Source organism: Phodopus roborovskii, unplaced genomic scaffold (assembly GCF_943737965.1).
Source record: "Phodopus roborovskii unplaced genomic scaffold, PHOROB, whole genome shotgun sequence".
NCBI classification, from domain to species: Eukaryota; Metazoa; Chordata; class Mammalia; order Rodentia; family Cricetidae; genus Phodopus; species Phodopus roborovskii.
The window spans coordinates 1,445,207-1,463,626 of record NW_026126410.1 but is presented as its reverse complement, the minus strand read 5'-3'; the positions used below and the strand labels follow the sequence as shown (position 1 = coordinate 1,463,626).

The 18,420-nt window shown below is 44.9% G+C and overlaps 1 protein-coding gene across 1 annotated transcript in view; it reads left to right on the top strand.

The window, feature by feature from the left end:
• The first annotated feature begins 5,668 nt into the window (after positions 1–5,668).
• Positions 5,669–18,420, top strand: part of Stox2 (storkhead box 2) — a 208,395-nt gene continuing 195,643 nt past the window's right edge. The window contains exon 1 of the mRNA XM_051182388.1: positions 5,669–6,108. Coding sequence (XP_051038345.1) covers positions 5,733–6,108 — 376 coding nt within the window. The 5' untranslated portion in view covers positions 5,669–5,732. The remainder of the gene's footprint in view (positions 6,109–18,420) is intronic.

Genomic DNA, 18,420 nt, shown 5'->3' with positions numbered 1-18,420 from the left:
ATACAGAAGATGTTCTTTTAATTTATGGCTACATTGTAAACTGTCTGTATAGTTGGACTCTCTTGATAGTTCATTATAAATGCCAGGGGCAGTTTCCAAGTGGTACCCAGCTTGTAAGTCTCCTATGGCCTCTGCCCATGTCTACGAATACTCTTGTTTAGTTCTCTTGAGTATGGGGCTAGAGTTTAATGACCTCAGCCTTCTTAAACTGAGTGTCATTCCTAAGATAACACTATGACTTCTGTCTTGGGTGATATAAGGAAGCCATCTGGCATGCTATTGGTCCCCTAGGGACCTAGGGAGGGGATGTATGCTACCAGGAACAGAGAGGACTTCTAGAGAGTAAGGACCTGAGACTTTGCCAACAACCAGGTGAGTGGTCTGGAGGTGAATCCACACCCAGATGAGGCCTCAGATGGGAGCCCTATCATAAATGCAACCTCATGAAAAATGATGAGCAGAGGCATTCAGGCAGGCCAGGCCTGGCTTCCTGACCAGTCCACACTGGGAGATGATAAATGTCTGCTGCTTTGAAGGTAATTTGTTTCACAGTAACAGAAAACTGGTACAGATGCCCAACAGAAGTTTTTCATGAGGCACTCACTGTTGAAGGATCTTTGGGAAGACTGCCTGCCAGTGGCTGTCAGCTAAGCTGACCGTGTAGTATGGTGTTACGAGTAGGTTTTTCCTGCTGACCTGGGCCCAGAGCCTTGGCACCAGCCCCAAATATCACACAGATGCTCTGTATTTGATACAACGCTGTTGGCCAGGTACTAGTTTCTTATCGGCTAGCTCTGTCTTAATTATTAACTCATTTCTATTAATCTAAATATTTCCACGTGGTCTCATCTTGCCAGAGAGTAGGCCACTGTTCTCTGCAGTCTCCCCATGCTGACTCCTCCTTACTACTTCCTCTCTCCTCCTTGTCTCCTAGTCCTGCCTATCTTGCTTTCCAACAGTGCTTTATTCATTAACTAGCATGAGAAACATATTTACAGAATGACATCTCCCATCAGTGTGGTATAGACTAGACTGTAGGTTTAGATGGTGTTCTGGCGTTATTGCTGGGTAATTCGGTGAAATTACTTATGTCTGTGTGTCCCAGTCTCCACATCCATAACACAACGAGACTGGTCAGCAGCTGCCTGGGAAGACACTAAGAGGAATGAAAAACCTTTCCACACCCTTAAGTGCCAGAATAAATTTCACTATACCATCATCACCAGGAGGGGCTGTTACTGGAGAAAAACCATTGATGACAGCTGCATCAAGAAGTAAAAGAGAATGTGGGTAAGACTCACCAAGACCTTGAAGCAACCTAAGGGTTCCTCGCTGAAGACTCGGGAGGTAGACAAGGGCTTGTCAGTCCTGACTGAAACCTGGCTTGTAAACCTTGTTAGAAAAAGGAGGACATAGAAGCTCTTGTTTTTCAAAGATTGAATTCATCTTTTAAGAATCATCCATTTTAAAGCATGGTCCTTTGAGGAGTCTAGAAAATGTCTGTCTTCTTGTTGTTTCTGGGATGATCATTAAAATAGGTCATTAATCATACAAATTCTTAACAGCCTACCTTTGGGTGGGAGGTATTTGAGATAGTGTTCGAAGGGAAAAATGTCTGGTTGAGAACATGAGAGGCAGCATGTATTGAAAGCAGTATTTATTTTCCTAAGGAAAAGCATGTCCACTTACCATGGGCATTCTTGGGTTTATTCTTGCTCAAAAACCATTCATGGAAAAGAAACACAGTGGCATAGGCATTTAATCTCAGCACTAGGGAGGCAGAGGCAAGCAGATCTCTGTGAGTTTGGGCTACCCTGGTCTACAGAGTGAGTTCTAGGCAAGCCAGGATTGTCGTGAAGAGATCCTGTCTCAAATCAAACCAAACAAACACCCTCCTCAAAACCAAAACAATCCCCCAAGACAAAATCCACCAAATGAACACAACAAACATCAAGAAAATAAATGTGACATTGATTATGACCCCCTGTGCACAAGCATAGCTCCTTTAAGACAAGAGAAGTCTGTGCTGGTTAGTTTTTGTTTTGTTTTGTTTTTTTGTAAACTTGACAAAAGTTAGGGATATTTGGGAAGAGGGAGTCTCTATTGAGAAAATGCTTCCATAAGATTGGTTGGTAGGCAATTCTTGATTGATGTGGGAGGGTACCACCATGGACTGGTATTCCTGGATTGTATGAAAAAGTAAGCGGGCATAGACATCAAGGCAGTAAGCAGCATCCTCCATAGCCACCCCCAGGTTCCTGCCCTGAGTTCCTGCTCTGACTTTTCACAATGGACTACACGCTGTAAGAGGAAATAAACTCTTTTCTCCCCAAGTTGCTTTGGGTCATGCTGTTTAGCACAGCAAGAGAAAGCACTGTAGGACCAAGCCCTAAACCACAGAACATGCTCTGCTTTGGCATCCTGAAGGACTGAGGTTTAGAAAGGCCTGAGAGATGATCAGGATGGTGATGAGCAAATTTGAGGGGCTTCATGACCAAGGATCATGGATGCAGTGATGGAGTCCCCACTCAGACATACTAGCACATTAATTTGGAAGCACTCAGGCGGAAAACACTGGCTCTGGGGATGGCCCTGTGTGAAGTTAAGACAGTTCACTTAAGAAAGTTCTGAAAGGGAGTCAGTCACCATAAGGAAAATCTGTCCAGGTGACCTTTTAAGGTCCCTTCAATATAAGAGCACTAGAGTCAACCAGCTTTGGACCTTACTGGAGCTGAGTATGACATGTAAGTCATGGAGGTTAAGTCTTACAATTTACTGAATAAAGCAAAAATGCACAGTCCCTATGGGTGCAGGCTGAACCAAGAACAAAGGGAAGCATGCTGGAACAGTAGAATGCTAACAATGCAGAAGGAATGATGGAATAAACCTATAACTGCAGACCTTAGCAATCACATCATAAACCAAGCTGGAACCATTAGGCCGCTTATGTGTTAGGGGAAAAAAATGGAGGGCAGCTGCACCATATTTATACAATCTCAAAGGGTCTTACAAAAAGATACTTGTTGAGGGGTTGGAGAGGCTGCTCAATGGTTAGTGCTTGCTGCTCTTGCAGAGGACCTGAGTTCAGTTCTCAGCATTCAGCATCCAGATGCCCACAGCCAAGTACTCACACACATAAAACAAGTAGATTTTTTGTTATTGTTTATGAGATAGGGTTTCTTTGTGTCACCCTTGCTGTTCTAGAACTTGCTCTACAGTAGATCTGCTTGCCTCTGACTCTCAGAGTGCTGGGATTAAAGGCATGTGCCACCACTGCCCAGCAAGTAGATCTTTTTTTTTTTTTTTTTTTTTAAAGTTCTTTAGGGGCTGCAGAAATGTGGACAGCTTTTGTAAAGGTCCAGAGTTTGATCCCAAGAATTCATACTAGGCAACTCCCAAGTGCCTGTTAACTCAAGGTCCAGGGACTCTGAAACCCTTTTCTGGTCTTCGTGGGTACCTGCACTTACATACATAGCTATATACAAACACTCTCACTTACATGCGGTTAAAAAGAAATCCTAAGAAGATACTGGCTAATTGTAAAGAATAAAATAGCAGTAATGGGGAGATTTTTAAAAGTTTAGAAAAAGGTTGGGTGTGTGTAGAGATAATAGGATCTTAATGATTCTGGAATCTGGGTGAAGATACTTTTTTTTTTTTTTTTTTTTTTTTGTACAGTTCTTGCAGCTTTGCCTGAAACTACCAAAATAATCACAATAAAGGCAGAAATGTAAAGCAAAAATACTGTCTCAACTGTGCCTTCTGTCTTTCTTTTGTTTTCCAGCCCCCATTATCCAGGTCCAGGCCCAGAGAACAGAGTGTGGCAAATTGAGGCTTAGAGAACAACATTAACATCCAGGCAAGAAAATAACAGGTCTCACCAGCCAGTGGGTGCCTGGGAAATTCTGAGGGCACGATGTGAAGCTCCAGCTGCGGTCCCTTGATGCATGGTGGTGGGCTGAAGTTCAAGGATAACCTGGAGTCTGTGAATGATGCTGAATGCAAAAACCACCGTCAGTCCCATTCCCTTGCTGGATTCTTTTCTCAGGTAATAAGGGTAAAGCAGGAGTCAACTCCCATTCTACACATGGGAAATCCAGGCTCAGTGAGGTTCCCAAGGTTGCCCTTCAGTCAGACTAAAGTGGTGTGTGTGTGTGTGTGTGTGTGTGTGTGTGTGTGTGTGTGTGTGTGTGTGTGACTTTTGTGGTTTTAAACTCTCTGAAAGCCATCAGCGAAGTTTACTTGATTTCCCTCCACCCCCACTCATCTGAGTATTTTTCTAAGTCAGTGTTTTTAAAAAGGGTGGTGAAGAACCAGTAACAGCAGTGCCTAGATAGTCCTTAGAAGTTATGAGTAAAGAGGCAACCTGATGGCTCAGTGGGTAAAGGCGCTTGCTGCCAAGCTGGATGACCGAGTTCAACCCATACAATCCAGACCTGTGCAGTGAGCACAGCTGTCTTCTGATTCCGCGTGACTTCCACTTGCATGCTCATCTACACACACACACACACACACACACACACACACACACACACACACACACACACAATGTGATTAAAAATTAAAAAAAAAATAGCTGCGAATAAGAGTCAACTCTCTACACTACCTTTTGAGTTTGACCTAAGAGTGGTGCCTAATTCTTAACCCTCCTTCCCGCGCGCGCGCGCGCGCGTGTGTTTTCGCGCCTGCGCTGGCTGTCAGAGAACAAATTTCGAGAGAGTCAGTTCCCTCCTCCCACTATGTGGGTTCAGGGATAAGACTTAGCAGCCAGCAGTTTTATCTGCTGAGCCACCTCGTGGCCACTGCCTGGCTTTTAACGAGTGCTCCAGGTGATCTTGATGTACGCTCAAGTTGGACAATCACTACACGCTATCGCTTCTTATGGCAACCGAACTCTGTGTAGAAACGAGATTAAAGCTTTTCCAAAGGCGTCATGACCACCGTTCCCGCTGCATAACTAACCCCAGGAATTGCTGGGTTTCTCCCAAGATAGGCTTGCACACAGGCTAGAGCCAGAAGAGGGAAGAGTCTACGGCAGTTGGGAGGAGGGACTGATGACAATTTTTTTTCGTGGTTGACTGGGTTTTGGAAAGAAAACTTCCAAGTGTACATTAGCCAAGCCAGCGAATCCACTTGTTTCTGAGGGGAGGTGGGGGCGGGGGTGGAGCGTGGGGCGGAGCGACATTCGCAGCGCCGGAATCGGTGCCTTCCTAGTGGCGCCGCGCGTCCCCCATCCCCCTCCGGATCTGTCCGGAGCCGGGCGCTTCAACTCAACTCTCCCAGCCAACCTCGCCACCTCTGCGGTCTTCGGCACCCGCCTCAGTGGAATTCCTTCGGCCGGGTCCAGCCAAGGGAATACCCGGGGTCGCGGCAAACTGCCCGCCCCCTCGACACCCTTCCTCCGGGTCTCCGCCCCCGCTGGGGCTGCCGGGTGCCAAGGGAAGCTACGGTGCCGCGTCTGGAAAATGAGCGGTGCCCGGAGGGTGGCCCGTAGCTGCAGGTAACTGGCGCAGGACCTCGGGGCAGCGAGCTCGGCGTCGCTGTCCCTTCCCTGCACGACCGCGCGGCGACCTGCTGCGCCCTCGCGCGGGCTGCACCTTGAGGATTGAGGTGCTCCCGCGGGGCGCGGCGGGCGGGCAAAGGCGCGGACCCCCACCCCCAGGCAAGACCCCGCGCCGGTTCCCTCCAGCGGCGCGCAGCGGCGGCCCCTGTGAGCGCGCTCCGCGCGGCGGATGCCTAGTAAGATGGAGAAGTTTCTGCAGATCGCGCCGCACTCGCTGGCCATCGTCCTGGGCCCGGCCAACAGCACCACTGAGGAGAAGCCCGGGGTGGTTCAGAGCTCGCCCCCGGCCCCGGCCCCGACGCAACCCCGGCAGCTCGCCCGACACCATATCGGCTACGAGATCTTCGCCGATTTCAAAGCGGAGAACATGCAACATTTCTGGAACAAGAAGGTCACGGCCGCGGTGGCCGAGACTTTTTTCCTGGGTTGGATCGACGAGCAGGTCCTGCTGATTCAGGGCAAGGAGGAGCATCTTGAGGCACTGCGCGAGGGCTGGACGCGCAGGGCGCTGAGACCCCCCTCTGGTTTCCAGATCCGCTGCCTGGGTGAGTGCCGCCGTCTAGTCGGACTGCGGGGTCCCCTCCCTGTCCCGGTGGGTGTTGAGCCGGCCCTTAGATGCCAGTTCTTGGGGTCCCAGGATCCTCGCGCGTATCTCGGTCTGGGAGGGGGGTCCGCGGTGCTCGGGGAGTGCGGGATCGGGGGGCTTCTGGGCACTAAAGCCACTCGAGTCCTGGCGGCGTCGGTGGCGCGCCCCGCGGGGCGGTGCCTGGGGCTGGCCAGGTAGGCGGCGCGGCAGCTCGGCGGTGCGCGCTGGTCGGGGCTCCAAGTGTCAGCTTTTCTGCGCCTCGCGGGCCCGAGGAGTGCGGGCCAGGCCGAGGAGAGGCGCGGAGAGTCGCGGTTCCGGTAGCATCAGGTCTACACGACCGGCCCTTCAGCTGCGCCTGGGTCCCGCGACGACATCCCTTCCCGGGGTGGCGACTCCGGGGGGTGGGGGGGCGTCGCTCAGCTCAGGTGTGTTGGCGCTGTAGTCGTCTCACCGCGTTTTCCGTACCAGACAAAAGGTACATTTCTTCTTCAATGTTTTGCTGGTGGTGCAACTTCCGAAATAGTGTCGTGTGACTGAAGGTGGAGGGGAAAAAAAAAAAAAAAAAAAAAAAAAAAAGACAGCAGAGAGGAACCAGGGTCGTTTCGTTTGTTGGTGGCGAAGGAGAAAAGACAACAGTGAGGGGAGGTAGCTGTAGAGGGGATGTCGTGGTCGCCACTCAGCGTTGCTTTGCCTTGTGTTTTTGTTTCACTGCTACTTAACGTGTTTTTCTTAACCCCGGGCAACCTCGGGTTTAGAATACTTTTTAGTTTTGGACCTTGGGCCCGGTGGCTACGAGCAAACACAGCACATAGAGATGTTTTATGAAACGATTCGATGAAGAAAGCATTCTTTCTAGTTCCAGGGTTTAAAAAATTCTTTTATGACATTTTTGGGAGGAGGTCAAAAGTTCAAACTGTAAAAGCCTGTAAAGCGGCCTTGTTGGGTCCCTGCGCCTCCCATGAAGGCTTAGCTCTTACCTGCTAATGTGTTTTCTATGCGGCAGATGGTAAACTTATAGCATTTTTATTTTGCTGTGTGTTGTCAATTTTTGCGTAGCAGAGACTTGTTTTTGTGAAGACTCCGTTGAATTGAGTAAATAAAAAGCTACTTGCTTCTTGCTGCATCTCAAAGATAACTCTCTCTGCCCCGCTCCCGGATCAGCCCCTGTAATTATGCTGCCTGTCTTACTGAAGAGGCCGAGATTAACGCCTCTGAGGTTGGTGTGCCTGCAGGATTTGAGCATTTGGGGTAGAATCTTCCTCCTCTTGTTTGTGCATCTTCAAGACTTTTGTACAGTATTTTGGTAGTTTCCTTTGAAACCTGACCTCAGGCTTTTGCTTTTTTAATTTGGGAAATTTCTTCTGGGTACACGATAGTGCAATGTAAAAATAAAATAACGGATTGAATCTCATGTACCCATCATACGACCCCGAAGTTTATCATCGATCTCTGTATTCTTGTTTCATCTGAACCCCTTTCCACCCCACTTTTACAGTTTTGCTGTCTCATGCATGATGATGTAGTTCCATTTGTAACCATTTCAGAGTTTCATTTGTAACCGTTTCAGTATGTTCATATTTTTTGTTTTATGAGTATTTACAAATAGCAATTAGTGATCTATCATATTAAACAAAGAGAAGCATTTTGGCAAATTTGAAAGGTTCAAAAATTCATTATTGAAGCTGTTTGATTATTTTCCTAACCTGGTCAAATGACTGACTACCCCTTGATGGGAGTCTGCTATGGCTACTGCAGGACTGTGTCATGGGAGGCATTAAAAGGGCAGGCATCAGAACAAAGAGCAGGGTGGTACCTGCTGATGGTGGCACGTGCCTTTTGAACTGCCTTGGTGGTCAAAATCAAATCTCTGCCACTCTCCTCAGTAACGATGGTTGCAATGATGGATGGCTAGATTCTTATGTACTGTAAAATTTTCTAATGAAACTTCAGTGTTGGTGGAAGGGCCTCTTCATTTTCCTGGAGCTATTGGAGACAGGCTCACAAACCTTTCATTTGCAACCACAATGCTGAGAAATCAAAATACAAAACAAAACAAAACCACCACCACCACCAACAACAAAGAACCCCACAAAGAAACTCATGATAAGTGGATACCCAGAGACAACTCTATTTTGAAAAGTATGATTGACTTCTTAGGAACGCCCTGGAACTTACCTAATTTATGCTCAAGAGCAGGAAACAACCACTGTCTTCAAAAATTTAGTTTTAGTAATCCATTTTATTTTATATTTCAAAGCTAATACATGCCTTGTAGTAGTCTTCCAACTGACCTTGTATGTGCACTTAAGCATGTTATCAGATACTCCCATGCTCTTTTGTGAGCTTAATTAATTACTTTATGGATGTGGGTCAGCCACAGGACCAGCAACACCAATGAGCGTTGCAGGAAGCCTAAAGTCCTACTTGCTGAACTTGAACTAACCATGGCTCTGAAATAACCAACAGCCAAATGCTGGTTCACATTTTTAGTGTTCATATAGTAGATAATGACATTCACACAAGGGATCATTTTCTACCAGGGACAGTGAACTAGTAATGAACTTGTTCTCTCACATCCTCCCAGTGAAGAACAGAAAGGAATGCTTTGTTGCTTGTCTCAGATGTATGTCTCCTGGGCGAGTGCCCCCACACCACCCTGGAGGAGAGGCACAAAGATGTAAAGATGGTACCCAGGAACCTTTATCTGGTTGTGTTGCACTGCAGTTGAGGCTAGCTCACCAGTTCATATCTTATTTCACAGCTTACTGGAGAGAAGTGGGAAACATCCACGTTGGAAAATTCGAGCATTTCGGTGTCAGTAATTCCAAAAGTACATGGTTCTAACCAGCTGTAAAATTTTCCGGGAAGGGTTGGACACCAAAGTGGTGATTACAGGATCAACTAAAAAGGAGGGAATTAAGTAACTCAAAGGCAAGTAGTTTTAATTTGACATATTCAAATCCACCACTTAGAAATAACCTACTAGTATCTCCTTAGAAAAAACCCTACAGTGTGCAAAAGGTCACTTTTTATTTCTAGCATGCCTTCTCAAGGGAATGTATGTGTGGATGCAGGAAACTAGTAATTATTTTTAACTGGCTGAGAATTTCAAACATGCATACCATGTTTTAAAATTGTTCTGTAAAACATGTTACATTAAGTCCCGTGCATGTTCACTGGGGTTTTCCAATGCCAATTGCTTGTCATTTCCTGAAGATACAAGGTCTGATAAGGCATGCATTTGGGGGTTGGAGTTCTGACCGGGGGAACTGAGCATTCTAGGTGCTGTGAGGGCTTTTGTTGTGTGTTTTGGGTGAGCAAGGAGAAGTGTAAGCTGAGGGGCGAGGGTTCCTGTGGTGGGAGGAGTCAGGCTTTATGCGGGTGGGGGTGGGCCAGGCCAGGCAAGCCTCAGAGCAGCAGGCTGGGAGCAGCAGGGGCTCAGGAGCTGAGGAGTTCAAGCCCCGTTTGGAGATTAGTGGGTGCTCTGTGGAGAGTGTTGTAAGACATGGGAAAGGTAAGCAAGGGCCATGTGTGAAGAGTTGGAAGGAACTAGGGGGGCCTCAATGCAGAGAGAGGGAGTGACACCATTTGATGTATTATTATTATTTATTATTAATTTCCGAGACAAGATCTCTCTGGGTAGGCTTGGCTGTCTTGGAACTTGCTCTGTAGACCAGGCTGACCTTGAACTCACAGAGATCCTCCTTCCTCTGTGCTGAGATTAAAGACATGCACCACCCCCATGTGTTTTAATAAGGTTTCTAGGGGTGGAGAAGGGGACAGATGGGACTGGAGGGCATGAGAGATACAAGTCTATTGAAGCAGTCATGGAGAGAAATGGGTTCCATCTTGGAATATTTCTCTTATGGCACACTCTACACTTATGTCTTCAAAAGGATGCCATCTGTCTGCTTGAATTCAGGGACCCTTCTGCCTTAACCATAGACCCTTCTGTCTTTGTGTGGAGCCAGGCATTTGTTCCTCTGCACTGGGTTTCTGGGTTTCCCCACCTGTTTTCCTTGGGCCTATGGGTTTCTCTAACTTCATACCTCTGTCCTTCCTCTCCAGTGACTTTTTACATTACACCATTTGATCCTTAGATAGTCAATCCACCTATACTTTTAAGAGCTACATACATATTTTAGAGTGTAGTTAAGGCTATTCCTTTGTATCAAAGAACTGTTTAGAATATGTAGGCATAAGATTTTATTTCATTTGGAACAACTTTTTAATTGGTGATGATCTCAGAAAGATTTTCTTCTCTCCCTCCTTCTTTCTTTCCCTTCTTTTATAAGACAGCATTTTTTATATAGCCCAGGCTAGCCTCAGACTTGTTACATAGCCAACCACGGCCTTAAAATTATTGACCATTTTCTTTCTGCATCTGAGGGCTCAGATTATAGGTTTGCAAGACCACCCTTGGCTAAGAGTTGCTTTCTCAAAGAGGCTTCTCCAAGCAGTAAATTATCATGACAGCATGTTTTAAAAAGTTGCATACTCCAAAAACCACTTGCATATTCAAAAACAAAAATCAGAACAACTCATAGCCCAAGTGCTTTAGAGCAACTTAAAATTGTTTAATTAATTGATGCACAGCTTAATGACTTGAATTTCCTGCTTTAAAACTTTGGTTCATCCAGCAACTGGGATACATGCTTTCTAGGCACTTTCTGAGTCACAGAGTAGAGAACGAACCAGGCATATAATCGGTCTTAAAATCAGTTCTAGTCTAGTGGGCCAACAGACATTTGAAAATTTAAAGAAAAAAAATACACATTTTGTTTTGGGTTTTGCTGTGTTGATGACTGAACCCTGGGCCTTGTGCATTCTAGGTAAGCACTCTGTCACTCATTCACATTCCCAACCCCTGAGATATGAATCAGGCACTTGATAGTGCTAGGAACTGGCCGCAGGCAGTTAGATGCTAAAGTGTGGTGTGTGTGGAAGGTCTCTGCTGTAGTGCCTCATTTGGGGAAACAATTGGATGGTGAGGAGTTAGCAACTGTGACAGGGTTATACAGAAGAGAAAGCCGAGGGATTGGCCTCGGCTAGTTCAGTGGAGGCATGTAGGTTTAACCACTGTTGTGAGGGGACATGAATATTGAAATAGAGTGTTGCATTAGACTTGTGGAAAAGTCCAGAAGAATTTCAGATATGGGCTTTTTACTTGAAGATGTTTACCTTATAGTAAAACCTCAGGATTAGTTTAAACAGGGAACAATGATGCACTTAAGCCTTCATTAGCATCCAGCATTCAAAAGAAACATCTTTATGAACCACCTCGCTCTGGCTCCCTGACATGTTCAGCAAAGGTGTGTCTGTTTCTATACAAGAAAGTATTTGGAGTGAGTTTCTGAGATCGTCCGTCATGCCTAGAATCTCTGGGAGGTTTCCCAATCTTCTGCATTCCATTGCTTAGTTATTATTACTCCTTTGTTAACTTATGCTCTTAAGTGCATGCTCACCTCCTTGTGAGTTTGAATTTGGGAATGAAGCTGTATGGAGAGAGGCGTTTTTCTTTTCTTCTTTCTTTCTTTCTTTTTTTTTTTTTTTTTTTTTTTTTTTTTGTTTTTGTTTTTTTGAGACAGGGTTTCTCTGTATTGCTTTGCAGGTTGTCCTGGAACTAGCTCTGTAGACCAGGCTGAACTCCAACTCACAGAGATCCGCCTGCCTCTGCCTCCAGAGTGCTGGAATTAAAGGTTTGCACCACCAATGCCCAGCTGAGAGAGGAATTTATTACTCATTGTTAAGGTCATTTACGGCAGTGGTTCTCAACCTGTGGGTCATGACCCCTTGGGACACATATCCTGCATAATAGATTTATGACAATAGCAAAATTATAGCTATGAAGTGTCAATGAAATAATTTTATGGTAGGGGTCACCAGAACATGAGGAACTATGTTAAAGGGTGGCAGCATTAGGAAGGCTGAGAATCCACGATTTAAGGGAACATAAAGTGGGAAAGGTGTCTGGGCACTGTGGAGGGAAATACTTTGTGTTCCTAAGACACAGAGTGTGAAGAGGGGAAGGTGGGGGTGGTGAGAGGCCCCGGTTTAGGATTGAAGCTGGAAAACAGGGAGGGTGAAGATGATGAAGGAAGAGGAGGTAGCAGGGGACACCTGCCAGCAGTAGACCTGCACAGGTCATGTGACATTGCATACTGACTTCAGCTTGTCACGGTCTTCTCATGACTCCAGTCCAGTGCATTCTCTGTTACCAAGGCAGGGAAGAAGAGTAAGGGGGCTAATGTGGTCATTCCGGTCATCATGGAGTAGTCTCTAAGGAGTCAGAGACAGGAGGATACCTGGGGCTCCATGACCACCCAACCTAGCAGGATTGGTGAGCCTCGGGCCCCAGTGAGGGACCTTGTCTCAAGAAATAAGGTAGATAGACATGAGGAGGAACAGTTGGGTGGTGGTAGTGCTCGCTTTTAATCCCAGTACTGGGGAGACCGAGACTCTAGGTGTATCTCTGTGAGTTCAAGGCCAGCTTGATCCACAGAGTGAGTTCCAGGACAGCCAGGGCCATGCAGAGACACATTGTCTCAAACAACAACAAAACAAAACAACAACAAAAAAAGAGGAATGACATCCCAGGTTGGCTTCAATACACATGCGTGCACACACATACATGAGCACACAGTCAGCACGTATACATACAGACATTCTTTATGTGATTGGCTATAGTAACTTTGATTCTGAAATTGTACTGTACTGGCAATATTCATCCAGCCTCAGTATTCATCTTGATTCTTTCTCCAAGGAATCATCTTGCCTTGTACGTTCTCATGGTGAAATTTTCCCCACTGCCTTTCCCCTTTGGTCTGGATAATCTTCAAAAGTCCTGGAAAGCTTGCCAACTTCAGAGTTAATATGGAACCGTAGGAGACTTGAGTCATTTTTTTTTTGTTGGTAGTGAAGTATCTGTGAGCAGTGTAATTTGTCTAGGTTGGTTTCCTTTTACCAGAGCCTGGTTATTAATTTATTAAAGCATGCTGGTTTAAAGAAAAGTCTTTAATAGTTAACTGTGAATTGCTAATATGGAAAGATGAAAGGAGACCTTAGGAACCATGTCTACCCCAAGATATTGTCAACTGCTCTTGCATCTTTCTCATCTCCTATATTTCCTCTCTGATGGAGAAAAGGATATTCTATAAGGCAGATTTTACACCTTTGCTGTCTTCGTTTTATTCAGTGGTTTCTGCCTCCGAGTGGTAAGGGACATGACAGGGAGAAAGATGGACTTTTACTAGTGTGTCCTATGTGTCAGGGACTGCTGCAGGCACTTCATAGCTTACACTTTAAAGAGGCATTAGTAATGGGGTTGCGTTAAAAGATATTTTTATTACTGTGTGTATGCACTGCCTGATGCCAGAAGAGGGCATCAGATCACCTGGAGCTCCAATTACAAACAGTTCTGAGCTGCATAATGCAGGTATTCCTAGTTTAGTATTTTTGTTTATCTATTTTGTATAAAAGAGTTCAATAAGACTTCTAGTTGTGAAATATTTTCTCTAAATTAAAAAGAATTAATTTATGAAATGGTGACACATAATATAAATTAACAACTGAAGATGCAGGTTCTAGGAAAGAAATCCATTGGAGTATATGATTTCTATTCTTTAATAATTTTTAAATTGTATGTATGTATGTATGTATATTTTGTATGTGAGTGCTGGTGCCCTTGGGGTTGAGAAGGTGCTAATCCTTTAGAGCTGGAATTATAGGTATTTGTGAGCTGCCTGCCATGGGTGCTGGGAAGTGAACTTGGGTCCTCTGCAAGAGCAGCAAGTGCTCTTAACTGCTGAGCCATCTCTTCAGTCCCATGACTTGTACTATAGTTCAAACATACTGTGTAATTATAAAATGTAGCATCTTTAAATTGGTGAAGTTGCTTTTAAGTACAGTTTTGATCAGCCCCTATAAGCTCTGATAATGCACTTCTCATTGTTTTTGTTTTGATTTCCTGTTTGGCCTAGTAATTGTCCTCGATTAGTTTTTATTACCACCCTAGAAGTTGATGTTTTAAAAAACCATTGTCGTCGGTTATTCCTATTTTATGGGTGAGGGTTGGCTCTGTAAGATTTCATGATTGTGCAGTGGAAACACAAATTAGAGTGGGAGACGTGTCAACCCCTGGATTGCTAGTATTGATATTTAGAAATCTCCACACCTTGATGCCATCACCCCATCCACATTGGTAGGGAGTGGTCCCAGAACCCCCTGTAAATGTGGACACCCACAGACAGTCAAGTCCCTGATTCTCAGGAAGTGAGGTAGGACAAGGATCGCCAATGGCCACTACCTGGCAGTTGCAGGGAGAGATGGTGTGGGATGGTTAAGCGATTCATCTCGTGCTCTTGGGAACACAGCATGGAAGTGCTGATTGGGACTAGAGGTTTTCAATATCATGCCCCTGCTTGATATTGAAAATTAGGTATTCACGTGTTAAAATGGTGGGAGGAAGATTTTACTGAGCACCAATGAAGTGGGTATGAGGACCCCAGCAATGGTGTCTTGTGGTGGGGAGAGAGGCTGAACTTGTGAACTTCCAGGCAGAGATGAATAAGATATTCTTAGGAGAAGCTTGTGCCATCACTTTGACCACCAGACTGTTGAAACAATGGATAAGTATCATGCTGGGAGAAGAAAAAGAATGAACCATGGTGCTGGAGGGGAGCTGGATGGGGGGGTCAGCAAGAGGAGAAACAATTCTGACTCCTTGTTAGATCAGTTTACAGGAGGCTGGCACAGAGACAACATGTGTCAGTGATGAGTGGGACCACACCTCCCCCAGGACGTCTTTGTTAGGCACACCTCTTGGCCACGTTTTTAAACTTCAACCTACTTGGGGTGAAGGGTGTCCCTGGATGCCTTTATTTTCTCATCTTTCCAATGTGGCCATCTATCTATTCTCTTTCTCAAACTCACAAACTCGAGCTGCCTCTGTCTCCTGTGCTGGGATTAAAGGCCTGCACCACCATATCCATCTACTTTATCTTTTCACTGGCTTAGTAGGATGGGTGACTGAGCCTAGCTTGGTAGGGCTGCCAAGACGCAGATTCTGACCTGGGCATTTCCTATAACAGATGAATCTCTGCATACAGCCTGAGTGAGTGGCAGATTTGTAGCTGTGGATCAGAGGACGTGAGAGGATGGAAAATGACTTAAGGAAATGATTGAATGATTGGGCTCCTGCTAAACCCCTGTAATGGGGTTCCTGCTGAACACAGGTCAGGGTAGTAGAATTTACTTGGGCACAGTGGAGGAAAAGAGTCCGATCGGGTAGTTACGATGAGGGTTCTGCTAAACTAATTGAGCAGAGGTTTTTATGGAAACTGGGTTATACAAGGAAATGCACTGGCTAAGCCAGGAGAACTGAGTACGTCACAGGATCACAGGTCAGGGAGGGGCAATGGAGGGCTCGTGAGAGGAGGCAGCCTTTTGATAGAAAGAGACCACATGAGTGCTCTTTGGAAATCAGGACAGTTTTTGTTTGTTTGGCCAGTTCATACTGTATAAACTGCCCCGTGTTTAAGTATCTTAGTTGCAGGGGTCACAGCCGGGTAAAGAGGAGGATACTGGGTCTAGTTTCTGACTCACCTTGGTTGCAAAGCTAGAAGACCCCCTGGGAATACCAGAGACTTCCAGGTGGTGCAACCCCAGCTTCTTGGTTCAGGCCTGAGGTACAGGGTGGCTCTCTGGTTGGTAAGTGTTTATTCTTGTCCTTTTTCTCATTTTAACTCTCCCATCACCTTCACATATGGGGTAACTGTAGACATTTGAACTGACTTCAAATCAAGAAGGCAATGAAGACAGGAAAGCTGTCTGTGACAGGCAAATCTTAGCTTTAAGAGCTCCATGGAGATACAGTCACATGGCTAGTGATGATGTTAACCTAGCTGCAGATGACAGATTAATTAGAGACCCTCTGTAGAATCTTTAACTGATGAATTTCTTCTCTGTTCATTTTCCCCCAAGAGCCAGATGTGGTGGTGCACACCTGTAATTCCAGCAGGGGCTAGAAGATCTCTATGAGTTCTAGGCCAGCTTGGTCTACATAGTGAATTCTGGGACAGCCAGCCAGGGCTATGTCTCACTAAATCAAGCAAGCAAACAAACAAACAAACAGAACCTAAATATATCCAGTTGACACATAAGTTTCTTTGGGTGAAACATAGCCTAGAAAACACCACAATCCAAAATAATATGAATTCATTTGTTTTTAGAAGCATGACACTTCTCACAACGTGGCAGAAAGGAAATAAGGCTGGTTTTCCTAAGGCCCAACTCTGTGTAATTCTGCTCATAGTGAAAATTTAGAAGCAGGTCTGGCCAGTGAACTTACATGCAGTATGAATAAGTTATACCTGAAGCTTATATATTCAGATGCATTAATAAAGTCATATTCGTGCATGATATCTTTTAAAATGTTAATTTGAAGGATTTTTAGATGAAAAAACTGTTCAGTGTGGCCTTTTAAAACGAAGTTTCTTCCTTCTGTTAACGTTTCTGAAAGTTTAATAGTAGTAGATCAGTTACAGGCCAGTAGACTGGGAATTGAAGTTGCTTCTAGTGAACAGTTGAACATAAATTCATACTTGTTGGACCAGCTTCTCTGTTAGGATGTGAGTCTACATTGGCCAACTGAAGGTCAAGGGTGTGACCTGCTCAAAAAGTACTTTTGTTTTCAAAGAAGAGATTTGAAGCCCAACTGTGCCAGGAGAGAGAATGTTAGTATTCTTCTCACAAGCGCTGATGACGTCAGCATGAGCTCTGTCGAATAAAGTTCCTTCCTTGGGACATTGTGAACATATTTAGCTTTCCAAGTAGGGCCGTGTTTGTGCTGACTCCACCCTTGTGCCAAGAGAGCTTATCTAGGCATTTCAATGAAGATACTATCCTCTTCAGTCATAGAGTTTGACATTGATTCCCATTTATATGTCAATTCTTTTATTTTATCAGTTCTTTCAAACACATGTAGTCCTTGTGTTCTACTTGCTCATATTAGCAGGTAACTTTTGACCGTGTTTTCCCCATTAGGCTGTAATTGTTTTGACAGTAGAGACTTCACACTTTGATTTGTGTTTTCAAACCCAGTTTCCTGTGGTAATGCAGAAGTTTTACCACCACATAGATGTTCATAAAAATACTGTTAATATTAAGCAGGTGTGGGTGGTACCACCAAACTATGATTTTTAACCTGGGAAAATGATGAGTGTGGGTAAAGATGAAATAAGTCTGTTGCCTCAATGCACTGGCAGTGAGACTGTAAACATTTTTGTTTTCCCCAAGAACATTTTGGCAATGTATGACAAAGAGCCACCCTGATGGTCACATGGTAATTCTATCTCCAGGAACAGATAGAAAATAATAAGCTGTACTGAAAGGCCTTTGTGCAGGAGGCTACTCATTACACACCTTATATGAGTGAACATTTGCAAGTCATCTAAATGCAATGAATGGAAAAGGATTAGTAACCTTGCTTCTATATGTTGAGTAGAATACTCAGTAGTCACTGAAAATGTCCCAGGACTCTGGAGGCAGAGGCAGAACTGTGAGACAGAGCTCAGCCTGAGCAACTGTGAGTTCAAGGCCACCCTGGGTTATATATCGAGAAGCTATCTCAAAAACATTTTGAAGCAACATGGGCAGAAATTTACAATGTATGGCATTCCTTGAGATGCATTTAGTGTTTGACAGCAGTTCAAATCAGAACTAACATAAATGAGATATATAGGGATTAACTGGAGAAAATAACATTATCACCATGCACTGATGACGATATTTTTGTCCATATGTCAGGTGTTTTTTCTCTGGGGTAACACCTGAGCTAGTGGGTGACCTTGCATAATCTTGTTAAGTGGTGTGACTGGGACTCTAGGCCTGCCCTGGAAACTGGTGGTTCATGAATTTGTCTATTTCAGGGTCCCCTGAGAGCTTTAAATAAATGGATGACTAAATAAATGAGTAAGTACCCAGTGGCCCTCTATGGATTAGGGTCACCTTGTAAAGATGAAGAAGCTGGCTGTGTTTCCAGTCAATAACCAACACTGAGGATTTTTTGCCATATACTAAAGCAAACACAGAATACAATCCAAATATCACTACCACAAATGCTAGCCATGGTTAGCTTTAGGTGTTAGACGTAAGCATGATTTTCCTTCCTTTTTTCTTATTTATGCTTCTCTTGTACATCTCGGCCACAGTGTTCCCTCTCTACTACTACTACTACTACTACTACTACACACACAGACATGCATACACACAC